This window comes from Caretta caretta, chromosome 10 (genome assembly GCF_965140235.1).
Source record: "Caretta caretta isolate rCarCar2 chromosome 10, rCarCar1.hap1, whole genome shotgun sequence".
NCBI lineage: Eukaryota > Metazoa > Chordata > Testudines > Cheloniidae > Caretta > Caretta caretta.
The window spans coordinates 20,390,009-20,416,416 of record NC_134215.1 but is presented as its reverse complement, the minus strand read 5'-3'; the positions used below and the strand labels follow the sequence as shown (position 1 = coordinate 20,416,416).

The following is a 26,408-nucleotide window of genomic DNA, read 5'->3' as shown; positions in this document are numbered from 1 at the left end:
CAGTCCTTTCCTGTCCCAAGGCAGTATCATGGAGGTGGCGGGGCTGGCGGTGCGAGGAGAGGGAGGCGCGCGGTATCAGCTCAACGGCTAATTGAGACCTCCCCCCGCTGGCGGGGAGCGCTGCAGAGTCTCACGGGCCCCTGCCCAGGCTCGGGGGCGGGCCGGCTGGCGGAGGGTGAGGCGCTGGGGAGGGGGCTGGAAGGAGGCGTTTCTTCCCCTGTTCCCTTCCTTGCCCCACAAGTTGGGATCTGGCTGAAGAACAGCGGGGCATTTTAACGGCCTAACGCCTGAGGAACGTCTGCGAGGTGTTTGATCTTCCTGACGCGTTTGGCTGTTTTTTCCTGGCCAGGCTGGTGTGAAGATGATCTGACTTTAAAGCGTAACTTTCTGACTGGTGGGAGGTAAATGAAATGTCGAACCCCAGCTGGCTAATGTTCATGCTGTTTTAATCTTTGTGTTATTGTGTAGACGCTAACATGTTGGGAGGAGATGAATTCATCAGTTCCCCGCCAAGGAAGACTGTCAGGTTTGGTGGGACGTTGACAGATGTCTTGCTGAAATACCAAAAGGTGACTATACCCTTGTTTTCCTTCAGAAACTCTCTGCAGAGAAGCAGTATTTTCAGTGTATTCGGGTGTTCATGCCGATGTATTAGTTTTAAGCATGCAGAGTCAAGTTCTCTGTTGCACAAATACATGCCTCTTGACTTCAGGAGGGTCCTTCCAACTCTCCTCTCTTTTCCTGGTATTTGGGCAAACTTGTGAAGGGGCTGTGAAGGCTGACTTTCAACTCAATATCATCTGGCTGTAACGTGATAACTTATGAATGTCACATCCAGTAAATTCCAAAATTTCAGGGACTGTTCTAAGGCTCAGTGGCTAGAACCCTGTTGATTTTGGGGAAAATCAAAAAACTGAAGGGAGGGAAATAGGGGCTATATGGAGCTCCTGTCATCTGATTAACACAGCTACAGCTTCAAGCACCGCTGCATTTTCAAACAGCTCGTTGATGGTACCCATTAATGCTTTCCAGCATAGCATGATTTATCTTCCAAACAAAAGAATAATGGTGGTAGAGTGTGGAATGTGGGCTTGTACACAGCCCCTGGCAATGGGGGGAGAATGGGGGTTCCTGGTGTGGGGGGAATGCAGCACACAGAATTCTTTGTGGGAGAGGATTGGGGGGATCCTGGAAGTACACAGAGCCCCTAGCATGGGGTGGGGGGAAAGGTGGGAATGGAAGACAGAGCCCCTGGCATGGGGGGAAACTGGGGACCCTAGTATCAGGGGAGATTGGGAATTGGGCACAGAAACCCTGGGGTGGGGGAAAATTGGGGAAAACTGGTATGGGGGGGGAAGGGTCTACACAGAAGATCCCCTGGCAGAAAGAGTAAAGTGCGGATGGGGGTACACAGAGCTGTTGGCATGGGGAAGAATGGGGACAGTGTTCCCTCTAATTTTTTATGTCCATGTGTGGAATGAATTTTGTTATGTGCACTAATATGAAGGTGATGTGTGGTGGAGGTGGGGCAGAGGGGTTCGGTGTGTGGGAAGGGGTTCAGGGCTGGGATAGAGGGTTGGGGTGTGTGGGCTCTGGCTGGGGTTGCTGGCTCTGGGGTGGGTCTGGGGATGAGGGGATTGGGGTACAGAAGGGGGCTCAGGATTAGGGCAGAGGGTTGGGGTGTGGGGGGTGAGGCTCTGGCTGGGCTGGGCCAGGGGAGGGGTGCCTCTCCCTGCCTGCGCAGCCCTTTTTAGCCTGCTGCGTGGCCACGCATCTTAGAGGGAACTTAGAATGGGGGGGGCACAGAACCCTTGGCAGGGAAGATTGAGGCATATGATGGAAAGGAGTATGGGGAGGGGCACAGACTCCCAGGCATGAGGAACAGGGTATAGGAAGTTGCAGGGAGTCCCTAATAGAAAGGGGAATGAGAGGTTGTGACATAGGGACCTTGTGAGATGTAAAGGATGAATACGAGGAGCCCCTGGTGTGTGCCGTAAGCTTGGCCTATGCAAGCTACAAAGTCTGTGACTCCCTAATATAAGAAGAGAATTTGACCCCCCTGAGACAACCTAATCTGAGGGTGCAGAGGGATCACATTTTATAAAATAGTAACTTTACAAGCATCTTTTTCCAGAAACAAGTTATTTCTTACAAAACAGCATCAGCTAAAATTGAGAACCAGTCTATGAATACTACTGCTGCATTTCACTGGATTTCTAGTGTTTATCAATTGTCTTCATAGCTATCATTATTAAGTGTAAAGAATAAGCTTGTATTTCAAATTGTTTAGGTGTACTATATGGCAGAAAACAGTTTGTGTTTGTTTTCCCAGGGTGAAACTACAGACTTTGAGTTGTTAAAGCACCAGCTGTTAGATACAGAAATAAAGGTAAAAAATTGTCTATGAGATCATTTCGATTTGGCTTTTCCTCTGAGACTGAATGTAATTGAGGGGCAAATTGTATTTGCTTAATAACAATTAATAAACTTAATAAGATTAAACTTGGGTCAGTTTAGGGCAGTGCTTTTTTATCTACCCCGACTGTATTTGCTTTATACTTATCTTTTGATGACAAAAGTATTTTTAAAAATATATTGCAAAGCGATATGAATGTTAGTGTGCCCAATGCTGTATTATTGGGTTGCTGTGTTTTCCCCTCTCAAAAAAATAATTTTATGTGTGTAATCCATTTCTGTGGGGTAAACTTGATGATGAGGGGGCACTGACATGAAAATTTCCTCTCAGTTCTGCTACTGCTTTCAAATCCTAATTTACAGCATCCAAGGCCAAATTGCTCCTTCTTGCAAACCTCCCCCCCCCCCAAAAAAACAAACAAACAACAACAACAACAAACAAAAAACCCCAAAACACCTAACTGAGACTGGGGAATGAAGACTAAGGATCTTGGTGTGGAATTTCCTCTAAATTGATCCTGTAGTACGGAGGGAGGAGAGGTGATAGGAGAGGGTGTTGTCTGCATTAACTATCTGTGGAGGAAATAAGTGGTTTTTTCCCTCTGAGAATCTGTGGGTCCTCTGAGATCTGTCAGAGGTTCAGGGCTGTCCATGCAAAAACCTTATGCTTCTGTACTATCTCCAGAGTCCAAAGCTGGTCTCTCCAGGTCCATTGGAGCTATGATGCCAGGGAGTTCCTGTCCACTGCTTAAAGGGTTGATCCCTCAGCACAGAGGGAGCTCTGTTTAGGAGTTAACATAGCATGAGGTTATATAGACTCCTGGGCAGACTCCCTCAGAGTTGTTGGGGAGACAGTATGCTTCACTTGGGATGCCCGTAATCTCCCCTCACATGCTTGCCCTCTTCAGCACTGCAGAAAGCATTGTACAGGTACAAGAGAAGAGTGCATATAGGGAAGCAGATGGTTCCTTGCCTGCAGGAGTGGTCAGATTTGCATGCACAGTATCATCCCCTCAAATGGATTCTGAGGGGTAAAAGCAGGCACCCAGTCTTTTGAGTTCTATTTTTACATTGTATGGTGGTTTAACGATATGGACAAATTCAAGTTCGGGTAAAACAATTAAACTTGCTTACTGAGGTTCAAATTTAAACCTGCATCTTTAGATGTGAGAGTAGTGTGTTCATTTACTGTGCCACTATATTCATTCTTAAAACAGAAGTAGATTCAAGCTAAAATGTCTGTTCTCCCAGTGATCTTGTCTAACTCACACTAATGGGAGTTCTAGAAATTCATGACATGTAGACGAGGAAATAGCCACTCTGTTTATAATTGTAATGTTTGATATGGGTTTTAAAGATTTTGAAATTGGCTTGTAAGGTCATATTATTTAATTTGTTTTATCTGTCTTGTCTGATTTATTTTAAGGATGCCCAAATCATTAATTGGCTGCAGGAATTTCGGGCTTCTGTTGCCTACTTGACCAAAGACTTTGAGCAGCTAGTCAGCATTTTGTTGGTAAGTATAGTATCCAGATATTACATCTGGAGATCAGGAGTTGAATTCTCAAAATGTCTTTGTATTTCACATTATTGTTTCTATATGCGATTTGCAATAATACAGAAGCTGCCATGGTTGAGCAGAAGTCAAGATGTGGTGGAAGAATATTTGGGATTTCTTGGTAATCTAGTGTCAGCACAGACTGTGTACCTTAGATCATGTCTCCGTATGATTGCTTCACATTTTATACCACGTAAGTTTCTTTTGTCATCTTTTATTCATTATCCAAATATTAGGTTAGCATGTATGCAAAATTAGAATGCTTTACTGTAATTATCATTTATGTGTGTCATATATTGTGAATTTGTTTGGACAACTGAAATACTGTAGAGAATTATTTTAACCATAAAGTCTTTAATTTACCTGGATTTTTAGAAAACTTGTTTTAAATCGATAATAGAAACTCTTCTTCCTAAAATAACTTGAGTACAAATTATACTAATTTTCATGAAATGACACAACTGAAATGAAGCTAGTACTATAAAATCTTCCCAGCTCCCAGAATGGAAAAAACCCTGTGATCATCTTATGTTTTTGGTGTCATGTAGATAATATTTTGGGGCTGTAGTTCAGATGAGATTTCTTCTAATGATACTTTGATCTGTGCCATTGAGACTGTCATCTTTAAGTTTTATATGGTTATGTAATAATTATCCTCTTTCCTATCAGCTCGAGTAACCATAAGGGAGGATGATGTGGATATTTCAGATTCTGATGATGACGAGGAAAGTGAGTACTAATGCAGCATGGTTTAAGTATGCTCTATTAATTCTTTTAGCAAAAATGTTTGTATATTGTGTCTTTTTGTAGACTTCTTTCACTGCAACTTTAATGGTGATGTGTACTATTGAAAACCTATGTAGGAAAATGAGACATCCCTTAGAAAAAGTACAAAGTATACCACCTCCTGCACCTGACTGCACACAACTTCCAATGAAATCAACTGCATGATAATCTCGCCCTTCTGATCCATTGCCACTAATACAGTAGTTGTGGTATTGAGATGAGTGCATAGGAAATACATTTCTATTTCAAAGGCTTAGAGTCATGATTGATATAAAAACAAGTTAACTTGGGTATCTTTTTGTTTTCCTTTGGTTTAGGTAAACAAAATATAACCAAGTCAGGGTTGAGGGGCACTTAAAAACCTTTGCTAGGTTCTTGCTTTTATCTGTTTGAATTTCTGCAGCAAACATAATGTTTGTAAGATATGGATTTCCTTTCCTTCTCACACTCACTTATGAACAATAGTTGAATCTGTCTAGAATGACTCTCCTGCATAAATTCTGCTGGTGGCTGTGTAACTACAGCTCTAGTTTCCTTATAGGAGTGAGGTGAGCCTTCTGTGTGCTTTTTTCCCCTCCCAATATTGCACATCTTAAAAAAATAAATAAATAAATAGTGTAATCTGATCCTTTAAGGTCTGTATAATTCCTTTAGCAGTCAGTGATTATCTTTCTATATACTTTAATTAGTTTCAACCCATAGTGAGTTTAAAAAAAAAAGTGGAAATGTGCAACATTGTGGGTGAAATGTGTGCCTTTCTTAGCATGTAGTCAGACTCTGATCTCTAGGGAGATCAGTGATGTATGGGGTTGTAATAATATCTTGTGGTGGTGGTGGTGATTTAGGGTTGATCATGGTTCAATATTCACTGTATTGTACATGTAGACAGTAACTTTGGAAGTAAGGAGACTCCAAAAGCCAACTTCGGTAAATGTAGTTTCCCTGGTGAACTATAAAGCATGAGTGGCTAGCAGAATGTATTTATGCTCGCTGCTAGAGTAGCTCCTTGCATGTAACTTGATAAGGGAAATGATTCATTATAATAACTCATTTTTTGTTTTTGATAGATCTTTCTGGAAATTTTAACACATGTCATAGAGCACTGCAAACTATAGCAAAATATGTTCCTTCGTAAGTATATCATTCCACAGTTTTGTATGTCCTTTTTGCTAATACATAGCTTTGTTTCACCAATCGGCGAATGTAAACTAATTGATTGAGCAAAGCGAGGTTTAACTCGCAACTTTATGGTATTTGCTTGTCTGTAACATAGTAATATTAGAATGCTGCATCTGATCAATTCCAGAGTTTCAGGAACTATTCTAGGCATTGATGAGCACACTAATTGATTTTGATGCAAATCAGAACAATAGAAAAGCCTGAATCAGTGAAATATCATGGCCCCCAGACTGCTTGGTGCTGCAGGCAGAGGAATCTCTCTGCTGCCTAAACATATCAGAGGCATAGGCGCGACTCTGTGGGTGCTCCAGGGCTGGAGCACCCAAGGGGAAAAATTGTTGGGTTCTCTGCACCCACCAGCAGCTCCTCACCCCGCCCATCTCAGCCTCCCCCCCCCCCCCCCGAGTGCACTGCGTCCTGCTTCTCCCCGCTCCCTTCCAGCGCTTACGCCGTGAAATAGCTGTTTCACACGGCAGCACTGGGAGGGAGGGGGTTGGAGAAGGAATGTGGCGCGCTTGGGGAAGAGGTGGGACTGGGGCAGCGATTTAGGGAGGGGTCCAATAGGAACAGGGAGGAGGCAGAGTTGGGGTGGGGCCAGGACTGCGCAAGCACCCACCGGTGCCAAGGAAAATTGGTGCCTGTGATCAGAGGCAGCAGCTTAACTTTCTGGATATGGTGATTGTCTATAGTCTGGATTCTTAACAGAAATATAAGAGCCTTACAGGGAGGGTTTGTAGTGGGAGAGCGGGGGAATGATGGAAGGAATGGGGATTCAGAGAGGGAAAGAGCAAGAGTGGGGGTGGGGGGAAGCAGCAGAAACTGGAGGGATGGTGTAGAAGTGCTGGCGGAAGCAGGAAGTGTGAGGAATCGAACTCAGAGAGGATTGATGGTGGGAGGGGAAGCAGAGACCCCAAGGAGAGTGGTGGTGGGGAATTGATGTAGGGGAAAGCAGGCACGGGGAGGTGGGTGAAGAGGACAGCAGGAAATTGGGGGGTGGGAAGTGGTGGTAATGAGGGAAGCAAGGGCTTGCAGTGGGAACTGTGTGTGTGGGCAGGTGTGGAAGCAGGAACTGGTAGTGGGGGGAATGGAAATGGGGGAGGGGAAAGCAGGCTCCTGGAGGGAGGAGGGAATGGGGAGAACAAAGACCCTGCCATGAAGGGGCAAGGGCGAATAGGGGCACACAGAGCCCCTGACATAGGGGAGTGGGGAGAATGGGGATGCACACAGAGTCCATGGTATGGGGGGGAAGAAAGGGATTGAGGAGGACGCATCGTCCCTGCCGAGGGAGGAAGAATGCAGGAAAATGATATGGGGGGAGTGGGTACATGGGGGGGCACACTGAGCCCCTGGAATGTAGTGGAGAGAGGAATGGGGGACACAGAGAGCCTGGCATTTGGGACAGGGTAGTGGGAGTTGCAGGAAACCCCTTAAATAGAGGGACATGAGAGGGTGGCACACTGGGAGCTTGTGGGGGAGAACAGAAGAATGCAAGGAGCCCCTGGGTATGCTATGCTCTCAGCCTACAGAAATTGTGAAGTGTGTGACATCCCTAGTTATAATAACTTGGCGCTGGTTTACACTGGGGGTGGGAGGGGGCGGCGCGGGTATCGATCTAAGTTACACAACTTCAGCTACGTGAATAACGTAGCTGAAGTCGACGTACTTAGATCGACTTACCCGGGTGTATTCACCGTGGTGAGTCGACTGCTGACGCTCCTCCGCCTACGCCTCTCACCGTGGTGGAGTACAGGAGTCAACGGGAAAGCGCTCGGGGATCAATTTATCGCATCTAGACGAGATGCGATAAATCGATCCCCGCTGAATCGATTGCTGCCCACCGATGCGATGTAGTGTAGACATACCTGCAGATACAGTTAGGTCAAACAAGCTTACCGCAGAACTTTACCAAGAAACTGTATAAAACATAGTAATGCTTTTTGTATGTTTAGCAAAAGTATTCAGTATCAAAACTGGAGAGTAAAAATTGCAGTACAAAGAAAAATGTGTTCCAATGAGCAATTCAAAGGTTGTTAGTGATTTGAATTGTTCCGAACACACTGAAGGCTTACTGTGCAGTCAACCTTCAACTTTTCTTTTTGGTGTAGCAGTTCTTTCTTGTGATCTGGTAAGATCCTTATTATTAGAATCCTGGTTTATCTGTACGTACTTCAGGTACAAATCAGGGTTCCAATTCTGCAGTGCGTTGCATGTGACCTCTTCATCTTCATGCAGTCCTGTTCGCTTCAGTAGCTCTGCATCTGTGTGCACCACAATCCAGGTTCAGCGCATAGGCTTCTGTGTCCTCAAAACTAACTAGAATCCAAGTCAGCACAGTAAAGCCAACATAACGTAGCTTGAAAGAATGATATGTCAGATAAATATAAAAGGCCAAATGTTCCCCTAATATGGGAAAAGTGCTCATAAATATCATTGCAACTGACTGCAAAGAACTGATTTTACTTCGCTTAGTAGGGAGATGATTGCAGTTGTGTGTAATGGTAGTTTATGTGAAACTCTGGTCCTTGACCAACCACCACTTGGAAGCATAGCTTACTAGCATAGCAAAAGCCATGCTGCTGTTGATTCCTCTAGCTGTGCACTGAAAACCCTTTGTTGTGGGAGGAATGTTAATGCATACCTTGGTTGCAGTAACGTCAGTGTGGATTTCCATATGGAAATCTACTGGGTAGATAGGAGACACTGCTGCGCAGAGCAATTGCTCTCCATCCTCTCCCCCCCAGAAATAATGGATTCTGACAGCTTAATGTTAATATTGGAGGAGCTTCTGTGGAATCAAGTAATGGAAGTGTGTTTTTTCTAACTTTTTTTTTTTCCTCCATTCTTGCCCCTCCCAAGATAACGGTGGGGGTACTTTTTGATTCTATAAAAAATTAACACTTTTTTTGTGGAAAGTTATATAATACATTAGTGCCCTATAGAAACATCTTGTACAATTTGTTATCCTACATCTGTGAAAATTGAACTCTCTTGAAAAATGCTTGTTCCAAACTTCACTTGTAGAAAGATTCAATACATGCACTGTCTGTTTCTTCTGTTTTGGCTAAAGCGTCCTGTATTTTCTTCTTTTACAGAACACCACAATTTCTCATGCCGATACTTGTGGAAAACTTTCCTTTCATTAATAAATCAGAAAGAACTCTGGTAAGAGCAGGCAGACTATTTATCTTTTTAAAATATATAAGTAGTAGAAAATACCATAGTTTGGCATTTGATACATTGCATAGTCTAATACAGGTGCTTTAGTGCTCACCATATTGAATAATGTAAGTTTAATATTGTTGAGTAATTTTCAACAAAAACTATCCTTTTTCTGTAGTTGCTTCTTTGATACACACCCACTGAGAGGAGTATCCAGTAGTACAGTCAGTTATTAAGGTTTCCCAATACTTCCCATTATAAGACCTTGTTTTCAGTTGCTTTTAACTTTGGAGAACTTGAATCATTTGAACTGAAATTTTCTTTCTGGGTGCCTGCCTCAGGCAATTTTTTTTTTTTTTGGGCGGGGGGGGCGGGAAATTTCAGCCAAAACAATTAAGCTGTTTCTGAGAATGAGGCTAAGGGAAAAATAAGTTGTTTTGCCCATGTTAAAAACTCCTGGTTCTTTGAAAACCTCTGTCACCCCCATTCTTTGGAGCAAGGTCTTGACTATGAGTTGGCGGGGGGAGGCGGAAGTGGGGGGAAGAGCTTTTTTGTCAGGGTTCTGCCTTTTGCCATCCCTGTAAAAATTTCCCCAAATTTATCCAAGTTATAAACCTTTGAAAAATGAGTGGTTTGTACATGTTCAGAAGGGACTTCTTAGATTTTAGCAGCTAAACCCCCCAAAGATTCTGTGAGCCAGACTGGGGCTGAGCAGTACTTTTCCCACAATTCCAGGTCTGGGCTGCTGTGGTCCATACTGGGTCCAGGCCCCTGAACTGAGAGCAGGGAGCTTGTCTCTCCTGTGCTTTCAGTGACCCCTGATAGGTCCAGGCAGTGTGGAAGAGGATTCAAATGCAGAGTGGACATGAGCAGAACCTTAGGGGTTGTGGGTGGAATAGATTAGGACAAGGAGTCTGGTGGAAAAGGTGGGAAGAGGGAACTGGGGCTGGCAGGTTGGGAGAGGGAAACTGGGATTGGGAGGTTGGGTTTGGCTGGGCAAGGAGACTGGGACTTGGTGAGGGAAACAAGGAGAGATGAGGACTGAGAGCCAGTATGTTGGTGGGGGAGATGGGGTCTGAGGTCAGATGAGGAGCTGGTGTGGAGGGAACTGAGGTGGGGGACAGGGAGGACACTGCGATTGGACAAGGAGCCCATGGGGAGAGAGTGAGACTGGGAATCAGTGGGGATGGGGAATGTGGGTGGGGAGAAAAAGTTGTTGTGACTGGAGGCCAAGGCTTACGGGAGAGACAGATCAGATGAGCAGCTGGGAGCAGGGGAACTGGGATGGGGGAGGGGAGACTGGGACGGAGAGTTTGGCAGGGTGTGACTAGGACTGGGTAGGCAAAGAGAGTAGGACTGGGATGAGGAGTCAGGGATGGAGCAAAGACAGGATAGGGACAAGGACAGGAAGCAGAAAATGGGGCAGAAGGTGGTGTGCTTTGTGGAGGGAGGGAAATGGGCAGAAAAGTCTGCCTCCTAGAGAATGTTCCACCTCCCCCCAGAGCCTGGAATGGAACCCAAGTTTACTGAGTCTCACCGTTCCTCTGGTGTCAGCAAATACCTGTGAAACCCACTGGCAAAGTGTCCCAGCCCTGCCTGCTGTTGGTCCACGTAGATGATGACAATCTACCAACTGTTCTCATTACTGTTAGGTCAAGTGGCAGAGGTGTGGTGGACCTAAAGGTCCCAATGCTGCTGCTGACCCGTGTGGTATCAGTATGATGCCACATGATGGAATTTGTTTTTTTTTTCAGTTCACTTTTTTTAAAAACCTGAGAAGTTACACATAAGAACTATGTTAAAAGAACATAATCAAGATTGCAAAGTCAAGCACTCAAAAGTTAGGAAATGCCATTAAGGTTGCTTGTGCAAACTTAATTTCGGTTCTACGTGTGTATGCTTTATGATACAGTCTTTAATACATGATCACATGCTATTTTTTCCACGGGACCCTTGCCTCAGTCATTGCACAGGATGGGCATTTCTGCGGATGAATCAGGGTTGTGTAGTGAAGGAGACTGTTGTCTGTAGAACTCCTGCTTCATTTTTTTTGCAGAAGTTGGAAGGTTTGTAGTGAATGAGGCAGGGGATTCCAAGAAGAAAGAGAACAGTCTCATGATTAAGGCAGTTCAGTGCTACCCTGGATAATTGGATTCTGTCCCTCTGTCACAGAGTTCCTATATGATGCTAGGCAAGTCAGTTAAACCAAACTTTTCGCAGATGGTCACTAATTGTGCATTCCTCATTTTCTGGGTGCCCAACATGATTCCCTTGGGTTTGAGTTGTAGAAGCAGCTGAAGTCATTAGGAGCTATGCTTTGATCATATAAAGTGCTATATAAACTCTGAAGTGTCAGCTCCTAAGCCTCTCATGTTAGGTACCCAAAATAAATGGAAACTTTTGATCTTAATCTCTCTGTACATCAGTTCCCCATTTGTAAAATGTTGATAATAGCCCCTTATCTTACAGAGGTGTTGTGCAAATAAATTCTATTACGCTATTACCTAGGGAGTTGGTGGAATCTCCTTCCTTAGAGGTTTTTAAGGTCAGGCTTGACAAATCCCTGGCTGGGATGATTTAGTCGGGGATCGGTCCTGCTTTGAGCAGGGGGTTGGACTAGATGACCTACTGAGGTCCCTTCCAACCCTGATATTCTATTAATATGTGTGAAGCCACAGATACTATAGTGACTAGCACCATAGAACAACCCATGAGGAAATTAATAATTCTGTCTTCAGAGCAGGGTTTGAATATTGGCCAATAAACGACACATGGGGTTTATACAACAAACAGTGAGGAGAGAACTAAATATTCAGTAGCTGCTAATTAAATGAGCATTGTGCTCACTGCATGAGGCTGGGGTCCTAAGGAAAAAATGTATGTGGTAATGTAATTAAAGGCTGAATCACAATGCATATTTACAAGGGGGCCAAATTAGGGTACTGGTGTTTCCTAACTTTTGAGTGCTTGACTTTGCAACCTTAAAAACGTTCTTTTAATATAGTTTTGTTTGTGAAAAATATTTTTGTATACGTACACACAGTTTGACTCTTAACCAAATGGGAGTTAAAAACAGTAGGACACTGGTGAAGTCACCTGTTTCACAACATTTCACTCTCCTAGGTTTGCTGTTTCTGAATTGTCAATTGTTTGTTATAATGGACTAAATAATGCGGGACTTACAATTTCACTATATCAGTTCACTTTAAGCAGATTTCACTTTTGCACATGTACTGTCTAGATGCACTTGAAAAAATAGTTACGAAAAAGATTGACAAAAGTTACTGATGCGCTCGTCCTCTTGTTTAAGCACATTGTTTGGATTATATGTTAACTTGTTTTTAGCAACTCTTTAGAAGTTAGGACAGAACTGTAAGCTGTTCAACATTCACATCAGTTTCAAATCTTTAGATAAGAGATAATTTGTGGTTCAGCACTTTTGTAGCTATACGTCTGCTTCTTCTAGTTTCTAAAATCCTTGAAAGAAATGATTCTGTCACTTAGAATTCAAGGGAAAAATCTATATTCATTTTTATATTGTATTGCAGGAATGTTATGTTCATAATTTGTTGCGAATTACTGTGTATCTTCCGACACTGAGGCTTGAAATTCTGGAACTTATTGTTGAAAAGCTATTAAAGATAGATGTAAGTATGGAACAAACTATCTTTTAAGAAACTTGATGTCTCTTAAGTCCCGGCAATGACATGATAGTTTTTAATATTAAACCTCAACAGAAATTACACTCAGATAGGGTTCATGGCCTTAAGATACGAAAGGGAGTAAATTAAAATTGAAGAGCTGAAGCTCCACCCTAAAACTGTACAATTGTTCTTAGATGTGGCAGCATATATAATATACAAGATTTGGATTACAGGATTGAGTGAGTGGCACATATCATCATAGGCTTTTTGAATTATGTGGTATGTTGCATCCACGTACTGGAGATTCGAATCTGGGCCCAAGGATACATCTTTATAATATTCTGCTCTTCGTGTGTTGAACATCTGTCCATGTTGCTTTACTGTAGGTTTTCACTCATCAAAACATTTTGAGTGATTAGGACTTCATGGGTCTCCATTTTGGAGCACATCAACGTAAATCAATCTGCCAGGTTGTGAGCACACCCTGTGAAGGGTGTGTCTGCTCCCTCCTTAGCATTCCCAGCTCCTGTTTGGTCAGGGATTTGGAGACCATTAAGAAACAGACTCTAGAACTTTCACATCAGTGCAGCGTCAGTAATAATTGTAGGCCACATGACCTGATACTTGACCTGTTATGGCCCCTCTTGCAACCACGGAATTTAAGTTAGTGAAAGTCAGTTTCATGCACATAGCTACCAAATCATGCCCTATGTCGTTTTGCTGCCCCAACCCTTAAAAAAATTAGGAAAATGTAGTTCCTGGAAGCATCTGAGTGAAGTTTTAAGCAGTTTATATTGTGTGTGCTTGTTTATATATATATTTTTAAACATATATTTAGCCCCCAAACTCTGTTAATAGTGTCCTCTGTATCTGACTTAAAGAATATAGTGTGGTTACATTTTCCTGCACCCAAGATTTCTTTAAAAAAATCTGATTTTTGTTTTTCCTTATCTCTAACTACAGGTAAGTGCCCCACGACAAGATATTGAGGATGCTGAAGAAACTGCTAATAATTCTGATATCAAGGAAAAAACCACAGAGGAAGGACTCTTTGACATGGTTGGCTGTCTAAGCACTCTAAAAATGAATGTTTATATTTAAAAAATTAAATAACAGTTAAGAGTCATATTAATTTTTGCTTGTAAAGTGGCAATGAGGTACAAACTTGCTTTGTTATAACTAGGTTGTAAGTGAACTGCCAAGAAACATCCAAATCTTCAGTCAAGTTGGGGATTTTAGCCTTTGTAATATTTTAGTAAGTAGAAAGTAATGACTAAAGTGGAATTTGAGTCATTACTCAAAAGGTGATTGGAAACAATTATACAAAATTTTTTGTCAGAATTTTCAGTTTCATCGAAATTGAAACCTACAGGACCATGTTGATTTTTGACAAAATTCCACTGAAAACCAGCCAGCTTGCTTGCCTCACTCTTCAGCAGCCCAGGCTCCTGACTCATTGGCAGCCCCCCGGTGACTGACAGAGCTGTGAGCCTGGAAGCCCCAAGGCATCCAGGGCCCTAGCTCCATGACAGCCTCCCAGACCAACTGTCCTGGTACTGGGGTTTCCAGGGTCCCTGACTATGGAGCAGTCTGCCAAGAAGACTGTCCCAGAGTCGGTGATTCCAGGCTCCCCACCTGGTTGCCTGCCAGGGCTTCCTGTGGCTCTTTGATGGAAAATTTTGAAAATGTTGCTTTTCATTCTGAATTGGAACAAAAACAAATTTCAAAATCCTCTGCAAAATGGAATTACCAATTTCCACCCAGCTCTAGTTAGGACCCCTGCATGAGAACATTAAGAAACTCAAGGCCTCAACTTTGTCTTAGACTTACTGAAAGTTGGTACCTCCAGCAGTACAGTCCCCTAACGATATACTGTGGCATTGGAAGGAAAAGTTTTAACTACTGAATTGCCATTGTTGATTTGTGTTAAAACAACACTGAACATTTGAAAGCAAACCCTAAGAAATTTTACAGTTAAAATTAGAACTGTGGGCTGACATACCATTAATAATTCATGTGGGTGTAACTACCATTAAAAACCTATGTCCAGTCTACCTGGTTGCACCATTGGCAATTTACCATAAAGAGTAAGTATTCCCAAAGAGTTGACAGTTATTAACCTGTTCTCTCTGTGTCAGAGATTGATTCGTGTTTAAAGGGGAATGGGGCTTACGCAAAAAATATGTGCAACTACATCTAAAGCCTATTACAGAGTATTAAGTAATTGACTTAAGTCCATCATCAGTACAACAAAGCAATATTTGTATGTATTTGCTTGTAGCTCTTATAACTAAGCTGAACAAGAATTAATTACATAGTTGATGGTGATTATTTTAAATTATGTTGGTAGTGCTGAACGTATGACTTTTAACAGAGAAAGTATGTTTTGGTTTATTTATAGTGACTGTCTTTGTTGTATAGTACATATGAGAGCTTTTTAACTGCTACTTTATCTGACAGGAGGAAGATGAAGAAGCAAAAGAAAACAAAGATACCTTCAATACAAGTGATATGATGGCCCATCCACTAGCAGAACGCTTGGATATTTTGATGAACATTCTGTTTTCTTATGTTAAAGATATCTGCCAAGTAGATGGTAATAATTTACATGAGCCTGTTGTTTTGTTAGTAATTAAATATAACAATAAGAGTTCTGCTAGTGCAGGATTGGTCCTCTAGAATCTGGTTTTTCAGCTGTAAAATTCTTCTCCCAGCAACATGATATAGGCTTGATTTTTTCCAAGCTGTAACAAATATCTGCTGGGCATAGCCGCAGTTGGACGATGAGGCAAAGAAGCCAGTTTTGGCTTCCTGATGCTGGGACCTGTTTTATATCAGCCCTACTGTACTTTTGAGCAGTCTCGTTAGTTGTACTCTAAAGTATGGCAACTCTCTATACCCTTGCTGAGAATAGCTGGAGTGCAGTAGCAATAGTGTTCTGAGTAACTCACCACCCTGTTCCCAATCTGACATGTCCCCTATGTCAGGAGCCACACGAGATGAGACATAGGAGCCAGTTGTGTTGTCTGAGGAATCTGGGGGATTCCTCAGATGGGAAGAGCCATTGGCTTTTCAGCCACTTTGTGCTGCCAGACTGGCACAAAGGGCCAGAACAGTGAAGAGAATCTGGCCCTTCTTTCTCTTTTTCCTTCTGATCTTTTTTGTTTATACTCAGTTGGCTCTATGTATTTATTTTTCCTCCCTTACCTTAGACTTCGCATCTGTAGTGTCTTGGTACTGTAAAATTTCTGTAATACCCTCAGTGCCCCCTTGCTTCTACTTGATGATTACTTTGATAATTAGAATTATAGATTATTTTTAGGGATGTCTATTAATCGCAGTTAACTCACACGATTAACTCAAAAATATTAATCACGATAAAAAAAATAAATCGCAGTGTTAATCGAACTGTTAAACAATAGAATACCAATTAAAATGTGTTAAATATTTTGGATGTTTTTCTACATTTTCATATATATTGTATTCTGTGTTGTAATTGAAATCAAAGTGTATATTATTTTTTATTACAAATATTTGCACTGTAAAAATGATAAACAAAAGAAATAGTATTTTTCAATTCACCTCCTACACGTACCACAGTGCAATCTCTTTGTCGCGAAAGTGCAAGTTACAAATGTAGATTTTATGTTTTGTTTTTGAGTGCAATTATGTAACAATGTAAAACTTCACAGCCTACAAGTCCACTTAGTCCTACATCTTGTTCAGCCAATCACTAAGGCAAACAAGCTTGTTTACATTTACAGGAGATAATGCTGCACTCTTCTTATTGTCACCTGAAAGCGAGAACAGGCATTTGCATGGCACTTTTGTAGCTGGCATAGCAAGGTATTTACGTGCCAGATATGCTAAACATTCGTATGCTCCTTCATGCTTTGGCCACCATTCCAGAGGACATGCTTCCATGCTGATGATGATGGTTAAAAAAATAATGCGAATCTTAAGCGCATGTGGCATGTAAATGTCTGCAGTGCCGGCTACAACAGTGCCATGCGAATGCCTCTTCTCACTTTCAAGTGACATTGTGAACAAGAAGCAGCAGCATTAGCTCCTGCAAATGTAAACAAACGTCTTTATCTGAGCGATTGTCTTAACAAGAAGTGGGACTGAGTGGACTTGCAGGCTCTAAAATTTTACATTGTTTTATTTTTGAATGTAGTTTTTTTATATTATAGTTCTACATTTGTAAGTTCAACTTTCATGATAAAGAGATTGCACTATAGTACTTGTATTAGGTGAATTGAAAAATACTGTTTTTGTTTTTACAGTGCAAATACTTGTAATCAAAAATCAATATAAAGTGAGCACTGTACACTTTGTGTTCTGTGTTGTAATTGAAATCAATATTTTTAAAAATGTAAAAAATCCCCAAAATGTAAATAAATGGTATTCTATTATTGTTTAATAGTGAGCTTAATCGCATGATTAATCACAGTTAATCTTTTTAATTGCACGATTAATCACGGTTAATTTTTTTAATCGCTAGACAGCACTAATTTTGTGTAATTTGTATATCAGAAGTATCTATCTCGCAACCAACCATTCAGTTCAAATTGGAATTTAAATCATATATTGAAATGCAAAAGAAAAGTAGTTGTGTTTTTTCTCGTTTGAGATTTATAAGAACAAATATCTGAAAGGGACATTGGTAGGAGGAAAGTTATATTTAATCATACATCTGGCGCTAAACCTCAATCATTAAACAAGAATATTTAAAAATCAGATTTATTTTTTGTGTTTCACTCATCTGGAACACAGATACTGCGTGGCTTAGTTTCACTTTCTGGCTGTTCTGCACTAGCACAGTATTGCAATATTTGCATATCTAACAGCTCTGGGGAATGTTTAAATCCAAACCTAAAAAACCTTAATTTAAATTAATATCAGGAAGCATTTATGTTAATTCTGGGTTTATAGACCCTAACGTTTGGAGTCTAATCTGTCTGGCAGTGTTCCTTTAAAATATTCACTGTAATTTGAGAAAAATCTAAATGTCTCTGTTACTGGACAAACTCCCCTTTCCCCTCCTTTTTTTTTTTATAGGGAAGCTTGATGTTAACAAAACAAAGGACTTGTATCGGGATCTGGTTACTGTCTTTGACAAGCTCATATTGCCAACCCATGCTTCATGTCATGTACAGTATTTCATGTTTCACATCTGTAGCTTTAAATTGGTGAGTACAAGCATACACTTTGTAAAGTGCACCTCTCCTGTTATATCTGTTGCATGTTTTTATTTTGTTCTCCTAGCCAAAAAAGTTGTGTTAAGCTGATTGATTTAACTGATAACCCAGTGCCAATCCATATCTGACTGAAAAGGCACATTTTTATCCCCATTCTCTTTACTTTTTCTCCCTCCCACCCCTCCCTACAAATTCTCCACTGTAAGTTGCATATTCAATACTGTGTCTTAAATCACAAATGACTGGAATCCAGACCCATTTAAAGTGACACAGGAAATGCATTCACTGATTACAAGAACCAGCTTGAACCCGAGGTACAATGCAATACAGCTTCATTTATGTTTCTCAAAAAATGTCATCAAGATAGTGAATATATTTAGCCTCCCATTTTGAGCAGGATTTGAGTTACACTTACCCTGTTCCACTCTATCTCCCATATGTTTCTTATGCAATACGCTGCTGAATCTGCTGGTAGATTTCCTGCACATAACAAAGTTCAGACTTTGCCAGCACAGTGTTAAAAAACAAAAATCTGCAAATTCTCAAAGGACATTTCTTTCAGCATTTGTAGGAGTATTTGCATATTCTTTTTTTGTAGTAAACTTTTGGTACAGAAAGTGGGGTTTGTTTGTTTTTTTTAAACACCAATAATGAGTGCACTGGTGTCTGGAGTCTCTGTTTACAGATGGCATCAGCACTAGGTTTAATGTGTTTTTTTTGTCTTGTTTTGCAGGGGTTTGCAGAAGCATTCTTAGACCATCTTTGGAAAAAATTGCAGAATCCAAATAATCCTGCGGTGATCAGACAGACTGCTGGAAGTTATATTGGTAGCTTCTTGGCAAGAGCTAACTTTATTCCAATTGTGTAAGTAATGTTGCTAGATCATTTTAAATATCTTATGCTTGTATATGGTCAAAAATAAAGGATTTATGGCATATACTAGATTTAAGTATGGAAAGGTAATGTGCCAGTTCCCCATTCACAACTCTGACAATGAGCCATAACTCTGAGCTAAAATGTCCTTATTGTTCCCCTTTTGGGGCTCTGAGTTTTCCAAAATGTGTTTATGGGATGTGGGCTAATGCCTGCTAGGTGAGGATGAGGTAATCAAACACCAGATTTATCAGAGGTACTGAGAACCTATAATTGTCTTTGACTTTGTTGGAATTGTGGGTGCTCAACCTAACAGTCAGCCCCTAAACTTATTTTTGAACATACATCTTCAAGAGTGATAGGCATTGTACTAAGCCTCTGAGACATTTAGTCCAATTATTCCTATTCATTGCGTAGATTAGTCTCTAGTTTGCGTGCTCAATAGGTGGATGAGTAGACTTTTTTCTTTGTAAATGTTATATAGTATGGGATATTGTCTTCAGGATTTCTGAAGCTATTGTTAAAAGCCGTGGGCTTAATGACTTAATGTTGAACCTAATTTGACATTGAAACCAGAAGGTTTCTCTTGTTTGTGCCTCACAGCTCAGACAAGAAGATTTCCAAACTTTTTATTTGGTGGGACGTTTTGCAAATGATCCTCTCGTGAACTCATCACTCCTACCAATACTTAGATCTTCCTGATGCTTGGGGTTCTCAATATTGTTGCAGACAGTTCAATAACTGCTGGCACAGAGGACAAGACTGGCAGTGTAATCTACTTTATAAAATGATTTCTGTGCTTATTTGCATGTACAGTACACTTTAAGCTCCTTTAAATATTTTTAAAATATCTTTCATACATGAGTTCAAATGGTGTTCTTACAGACCATGTTTCTCCATTATAGTACAGTGAAAGCATGCATGGATTTGTTGGTTAACTGGCTGCACGTATACATTGACAATCAGGATGTGGGGACAAAAGCTTACTGTGATGTTACTCTTCATGGACCTTTTTATTCCACGTGCCAGGCTGTTTTTTATGCTTTAATTTTTCGCCACAAGCAACTTTTGGATGGAAACTTAAGGAAAGGTGAGTACATTCAAAGTGTCAGTAATATAAAATTAAAACAAAATTTATGTGCAAGCTCTAAAAATATTAATTTCCTAGTGGTCAGTTTGGTGAAGTGAATTATGGGAAGGTTAAGTTACTATATTTTAAACAAAGTGCATAAGACTTCGTATTTATATCGGAATACAAAGTTGGATAACTTGCTTTTTAGCTAGTAAAAACCAATGTAGATTAAGTCATTGGGCCCACTAGTGGTGCTTTGAGTTATTTTACCAGCACAAATTAATATAAATTGGTGGAGGGTTCCCCTTGTGGCACAGAGCTGGTGTAGTGGGTCTATGCCACCCCTTCAGTTACTGATACATGAAGTCTGACTGGAGTGTCCCTATGCCCTGATGATCCTGGCTGATGGAAGGGCCATGTAAGACTGTGAGCAGCTGAGCATAAATTAGAGCAACCTGCTGCTGTTCTAACTTAAACTGGGGGCTGGTCCAAAACTTGGAGGTCTACTAATGAATAGTACTATGTAAGAGCTAGGGGGCATTTTTTAATTGATTTTTTTGATTAATTGGAACATAAAATGACCATAAAGCACCATGGCCATTACTGAGCATAACTCTGCCAGACTGGAGAATCTTAATGATGAATTAAGCGTCTACTGTATCTGTAATAGCATATTAAATATGGAATGCTGTTATATCACACAAGCTATTTGTGTTCTCTACTTGCAGAACTCTGTGACTTGTTCTTTACAGACTTTTGCATTCACCACAATTTTCTTACATTTATTTTATAATTATTAGTAGAGTCTCATTATATGACAGAATAGCTTGGCCTTGGGACATCCTTGTTGTTTTTCTTTTTTCTCTCCATCTTCTTTAGATGTTCTGCAAAAGCTTCCTTCTATTGCTTTACATGCAGCTGCTTGACAAGTTAATAATATCCCCAACTGTCCCCCAACATTATATGTTGCTTGATGCAGCCAAAACTGTGATCTTTTAAAATTGTCTGAAAAATCTTAATGCTGAATAATTTTTAACAGTCACTCTAGAATTTCCACATACTGTATATATGGCATCATCATATATCATCTGGCAATTGACTGAAAAGGTGTTGCTGCTTTGTTTGTGCAGGCCCTGAGAGTAAGAGCCATGTAATTTGCAGCTTGATCATCTTATTCTTATAATCTAATGTACAATTTTTTATAGTGAATTCTTGCACATTATTTCAAAGTATTCTCTAAACCAGGAGAAACATGATCTTGCCCTTTATTACTCTAAAGTAATAATGAGAAATTGGCACAAGGTTGGGAGAGTTCTAATATGAACGCTGCTCCTGACTTGCTGTGTGGCCTTAGGGAAAAGTCACTTCTTTCTGTTTCCCTATCTAAAGTAGGGATGATTGTTATCTACCTTCATGGGGGTTGTGAGACTAAGTTTAATCTGTACAGTGCTTTGAACATGGAAAAACACTGTATAAATCCATAGTATTTATTGTACACCATCCTTATTTTGAAGGTTTGGCATACCTGCAGAATTTAAATTTTGAACGCATAGTCATGTGTCAGCTAAACCCTCTGAAGATTTGCTTACCCTCCATTGTTAACTTGTTTGCTGCCATTACCAGGTAACTATTATTTATTTTTTCAGTTTAAATTTTATATGAACCATATCAATCTGGATATCTAACCATAGTGTAGTATTTTGAAGACTAACATTTTTTTGTAAACTTGTATGTTTGTATAATGACTGTAGATTATAGCATAATATATGATAGCCCCTTCAGTGTTGGAATATTACCTATACACTGAGTGGGACCAGTTTATAGCTAATACAGATACAACGAAACCCTGTAGTTAAGTAGAGCTGTTTCATTGCTTTGTGATAGTGCAGATTGTTATACTACTTACAATAAAGTTCGGTTGAGAGTAGAATTGGTTAGATAGACTTCATTTATAAGCTCCCTTTATTCTGATTGTATTGTTAACTCCTGCTGCTAGTCATAAAACGGAAGTTTGTGCTAGAATTTGGATATTTATGTAATATATCTCAACCCACTTTAGTATCTTCTGAATGTATTTGTTTTCCCTGTAGTTAGAGAGGCTTACACTTATCGGTGTTTTTTGGTTGTTTAAGGAAATACCAGTTGGTGTTCTGCTACACCATTATTGAAAGGAACAACAGGCAATTTTTGCCAGTCATCAGAAGCAGCAGTGGGGGTGATTCTGTACCGACTTGCACTAACCCGCTTGACAGTTTTTTCCCATTTGATCCTTACATTCTCAAAAGGTATAGATTTCAAATGCAATAAACTAATTTCTGCCTTGCATAAAATAAATTGAAAGAACATACTTAAGGTGACTGTTCTACTCTTCTAAAATGCATTGTTGTATTATAAGTCAAAACACTCTAGTTCTACATAAGTTGTTTTTATAGGACTGAGACTCAGAAGCTCGAGAATTGGAGTTTGTGCACACTGTAGGTTTTGGGTGTGGGGAAGGGAAAAGGGCCCATCCTCTCATACTGCATTTGTTAAAACGTTATGTTAGGCAAATTTTGTTTTATCTTCTCCTCTTTAATGAGTCCAATTCATAATATTAGCATAACAAAATGTACTGAGGTCCCTCCAAGTGGTAGTTTCTTGCATCTCTGGGATTTATGCCATGTGTGAGAGGGCATCTGGTTTGTTTTCAGAGGCTTTCGTTATTAGTTAAATGGGCTGTTCTTGAAGCTCTCTAGCCTGGAATGCTTATATTCTTTGATCCTTGAATATTTGTGCAGATGGGTTCTTTAACATACAAAAGATGACCATCTTAAATAGATTTTTTTCCGCACAAGACCTCTTCTAGCCTAAAAAAGATTGCATTGATTCCTTGCTCTAAAGGAATAAAAGTGCTGGACAGAAGTCCAATAAATCCTGTGGGTAGGATTTCAGGCTAGAAGAAAATTATAGTTTGCTGAGGGAGCATTGCCTACGCATTAAAATACATAATTGGAAGAGCCGAGTTCTGTTCCTGATCCTACCACTAGCAGTCTCTTCAGGAAAACCTATATAACTTCTCTCTGCATCATCTTACCCAGCAGTGAAATGGAGATAATTTACCTACCACAGGAAGTGTTGTCAGGATTAGTCTGTAAAGTGTATAAGATCCTCTGCAAGGCACTAGAGAAATGTAAAGAATTACATAGTACAATATTAAAATGAAATGCCTGGTTCATAACTTCTTGTGTGCAACTTTATTCAGATTATTTGTACTATGCTGCAATTTATGTTATCAGATCAAAGAAGACCATTGATCCTATTTATCAGATTTGGGAAGAACTGAGTACTGAAGATCTTCAAGAACTTAAGAAACCCTTTAAAAAGGTAACTCCTTCCTGTGAGAAATCATTTGTGTGTGTGTGGTTTCTGGGGGTTTATTTTATTTTTGATTAAAGAAAATAATCTTAAATCCTGCATCAACTGACACTTAGGGAAGTGTACTCCCAATTGGGAGTAATTTTTTTTTTTTTTTTTTAAAGTCACAAAATGCTTAAGGTAAATGGGAAATCAGCACTAAATGATTAGCTATGCAGAATTCTGGAAGCTCTGTGTACATAGCAAATGCATTCTTTATCTACTTAGGCGGGGGGAGGGAGTATGATCATGGCCCTCAGATAACTGTTTGATCTCTCCTTTTGTGGATGTATTCATAATTGTGCTCTGATGCTAGCACTATGGGCCAACTGCTGTGAATCATCAAACAGGTACAATGATATCTCTGTCCTGATTGAAGGAGGAGCTGACATATAGGCTGGTGGGTTAAGATGCTGGCACAGTTCAAGATCAGTGTAGTATAAGATATTTAGTTTTTGTTTTTTCTCATTAAGTCCCTATGATGATTCCTGTGGATGCTACTTTTAGATCTGTTTTGGATCTATTCTCTCAATAAACTACAGTTATTAAAGCTCCCCTCTGTCCTGGCAATGATGCCAGCTTCTGCCTATGTAAAGTATTCCTAGAACAGCTATCTCCACATTATCTAATTGTTTCTGCCACTCCTGTCTGTGTACGCTTTGCAGTCTATGTGTGGAATTCTCTTCCCATCTGTCTGCCAAACAGCCACCTCTCTTCATTCAACTCCTTAAAATTGTATGACCTCGGGGAGGCCCACAGGCCATGAACTTATTAAAAAGAAAATCCTCTGGACTTTCCAGATCAGCCAGAGTCTTATGACTGAACTTGAAAACTCTTTGTGGCATGGGGTGTATCTTTCTATACAGTACAGTATGTAGCACATTGTTAGAGCTATTTGAATAATAAAATAGCATTGTTTGTGTATGTATGTATTGTGGCAATTGGCCGACTCAGTCTTGCTTTCTGTTTAATTGCTAGACTGTATTATTGCAACATTTTGAATTATTTCAGAGTTTATTTAAAAACACATTTCTGGTTTTCAGCAGGTCCCCTCCTCCCCCCCCTGCGCAAGAAAATTAGATAAACACTTTCAGCAAATGAATACGAGAAATGCCCAAATTTCCAGGACTTTTCTCCACTTGTCTAGACATATGTACCTGTTGGTCAGATATATACTTCTCTGTGGTGTGAAATCTACTAGCTGTGTTATGAAGCAGAGACTAGGAGCCTCATGAGAACGGTTTTATTTTACTGGGCCAACTAATACACTCCAGTAAATCTCATGTGGTGTTCAGATAACTTTTCCTAGTGAAGAAATTTAAACCTAAGGCTTGAAATTCTATTTAAGGTACTATAATGTCTTTCTGTTTTCACTAACATTTTCTCTTTGTGTAGTGTACAACTGAAGATGAAGATGATGACTTTCTGACAGGAGAAACACCTCAAAATGATGGCATGGTTGGAATTCCTCCAAATTCTTATGACTCAAATATTCTGAGCCCAGCAAGCAGTGTAGGATCCCCTCCAGTAACATATGTACAGCGGCACCTCTGACTTTGAAAATCAGAAATGAAGTGGATCAAAAGCTATGTGCAATTTTCACTCTTTAAAGAGACTTTCTGAGCAACTTTCTAAACTCTGAAGATTTTACTTGTTTTGGTAATCGTATTAAAGAAGAAAGACTAAGTTTTTCTTAAACTTGGTCAGATTTCTACAGAGATGTGTTCTTATTAATTTCAGACATTGCTAGAAAAGGCTAGAGAATAAACTGCAGTATTTTACAATTTTCATATTGAAATAGTTATACATAATTTATAGTTATTTTTCTTGACTAGCATTTGTTTAATAATGGTTGCTCTATAAGGATTTACATAGCAAGGCTGAAATCCTGGCCCCCCTTCTCATTGACTACAGTGGGACTAGGATTTCATTCTAAATGTTTAATTGTGTTTTGATTGGGTATATTTTTAAGTTATCTTTCTAACAACTAAACTGAGCGTAGGATGAGGTACCAGGGCCTGAGTTCTAATTTCAGCCTGACATTGCCTCTCTCTGGCCTTTGACAAATCACTTAGCTTCTTTTCCTCAGCTTCCCCTATCAGTAGAATGGAGATACGTGGTAAAGCACTTTGAAGATGGAAGGTGCTATTATCAGTGCATAAGATTTTGTTGGAAAAAAGACTTTTTAAAGTGTGAAAGTTCAGTCTTTCAACACCTCAGACAGTTGTCAGTTTTGAAAGTGACATGAAAGCATCTTAATGTGTGATCATATGATACGTAGTCGTTCAAGAAATGTTGTGCAGTGCTTTAAGTTCTGGGGATGAAAAGGACTCTATAAGGATAGGTATTTATTATTTTTGGAACTCTATATTTAAATGTGAATTGTGAAACTACAAAAAAAAACACCTTTGTTTATAGAAAGGAAAAGATGCAATTCTCCTCATGACACTGCAGGGAATTTTTTTATGCTAACTTTACTTTGCTTTACATAATTGGATTTTTAGGTAGGAGAGGTTTGAATACATATGTAAATAATTACTGCAAAATGAATGGGAAATATCTGCACAATAGTTCGGTTTGATTACAAACACTTTTTTTAAAAAAAAGTATGAGTTTATTCTGTTTGAAAATAGTAAAATTTTAAGTATTTTGGGCCAAATTCTCTTCTTACATCAGTGCAACTCCACTAGTCTGACCTTTTGTTTAGACTCTTATTTGTTAGACTTTCAAGACTTGAGCATTGGGTGGGAATCATAATAAACTTGACACCTGCAGATACTTGCAAAACATAGACTTGTACAAAAAAAAATGGAATTCTATATGTGATCTAGCCACTGGAGGATGACACAGGATGTGGTAGTATGGGTTTCAGAAGCACCTAATTTGGCATGTTCCTTCTGAAGGACTGTGTGATGATACTGATGAGGTGGAGACTTTGGATGAGAGAGTGGTTTGGGGATGACATGACAAAATTAATCTTCCTATATCTATAAATAAACTTTTTTTTTTTTTTGGTTTTGTTTTAAATCTCACCCCTTCTGCTGTCATTCCAGAACAATAAAAAGAGAATTGCATTTGAAATTATTTGCCTTATCTCCCAACATAAAAGGGCTCATCTTAAGCAACAG

The 26,408-nt window shown here is 40.0% G+C and overlaps 1 protein-coding gene across 1 annotated transcript; it reads left to right on the top strand.

Annotated features, from left to right (window-relative positions):
• Positions 1-26,361, top strand: RRN3 (RNA polymerase I transcription factor RRN3). The gene is made up of 18 exons (XM_048866964.2): positions 1-175; positions 469-569; positions 2,333-2,389; positions 3,842-3,931; positions 4,037-4,166; positions 4,643-4,702; positions 5,827-5,890; positions 9,031-9,100; positions 12,646-12,744; positions 13,705-13,800; positions 15,202-15,337; positions 17,803-17,933; positions 18,676-18,806; positions 19,721-19,905; positions 21,402-21,510; positions 22,020-22,172; positions 23,163-23,250; positions 24,676-26,361. Exons 2-18 carry the CDS (start codon positions 477-479, stop codon positions 24,832-24,834), a joined length of 1,851 nt encoding a protein of 616 aa, XP_048722921.2. The 5' UTR covers positions 1-175; positions 469-476; the 3' UTR covers positions 24,835-26,361.
• Positions 26,362-26,408: the final 47 nt, after the last annotated feature.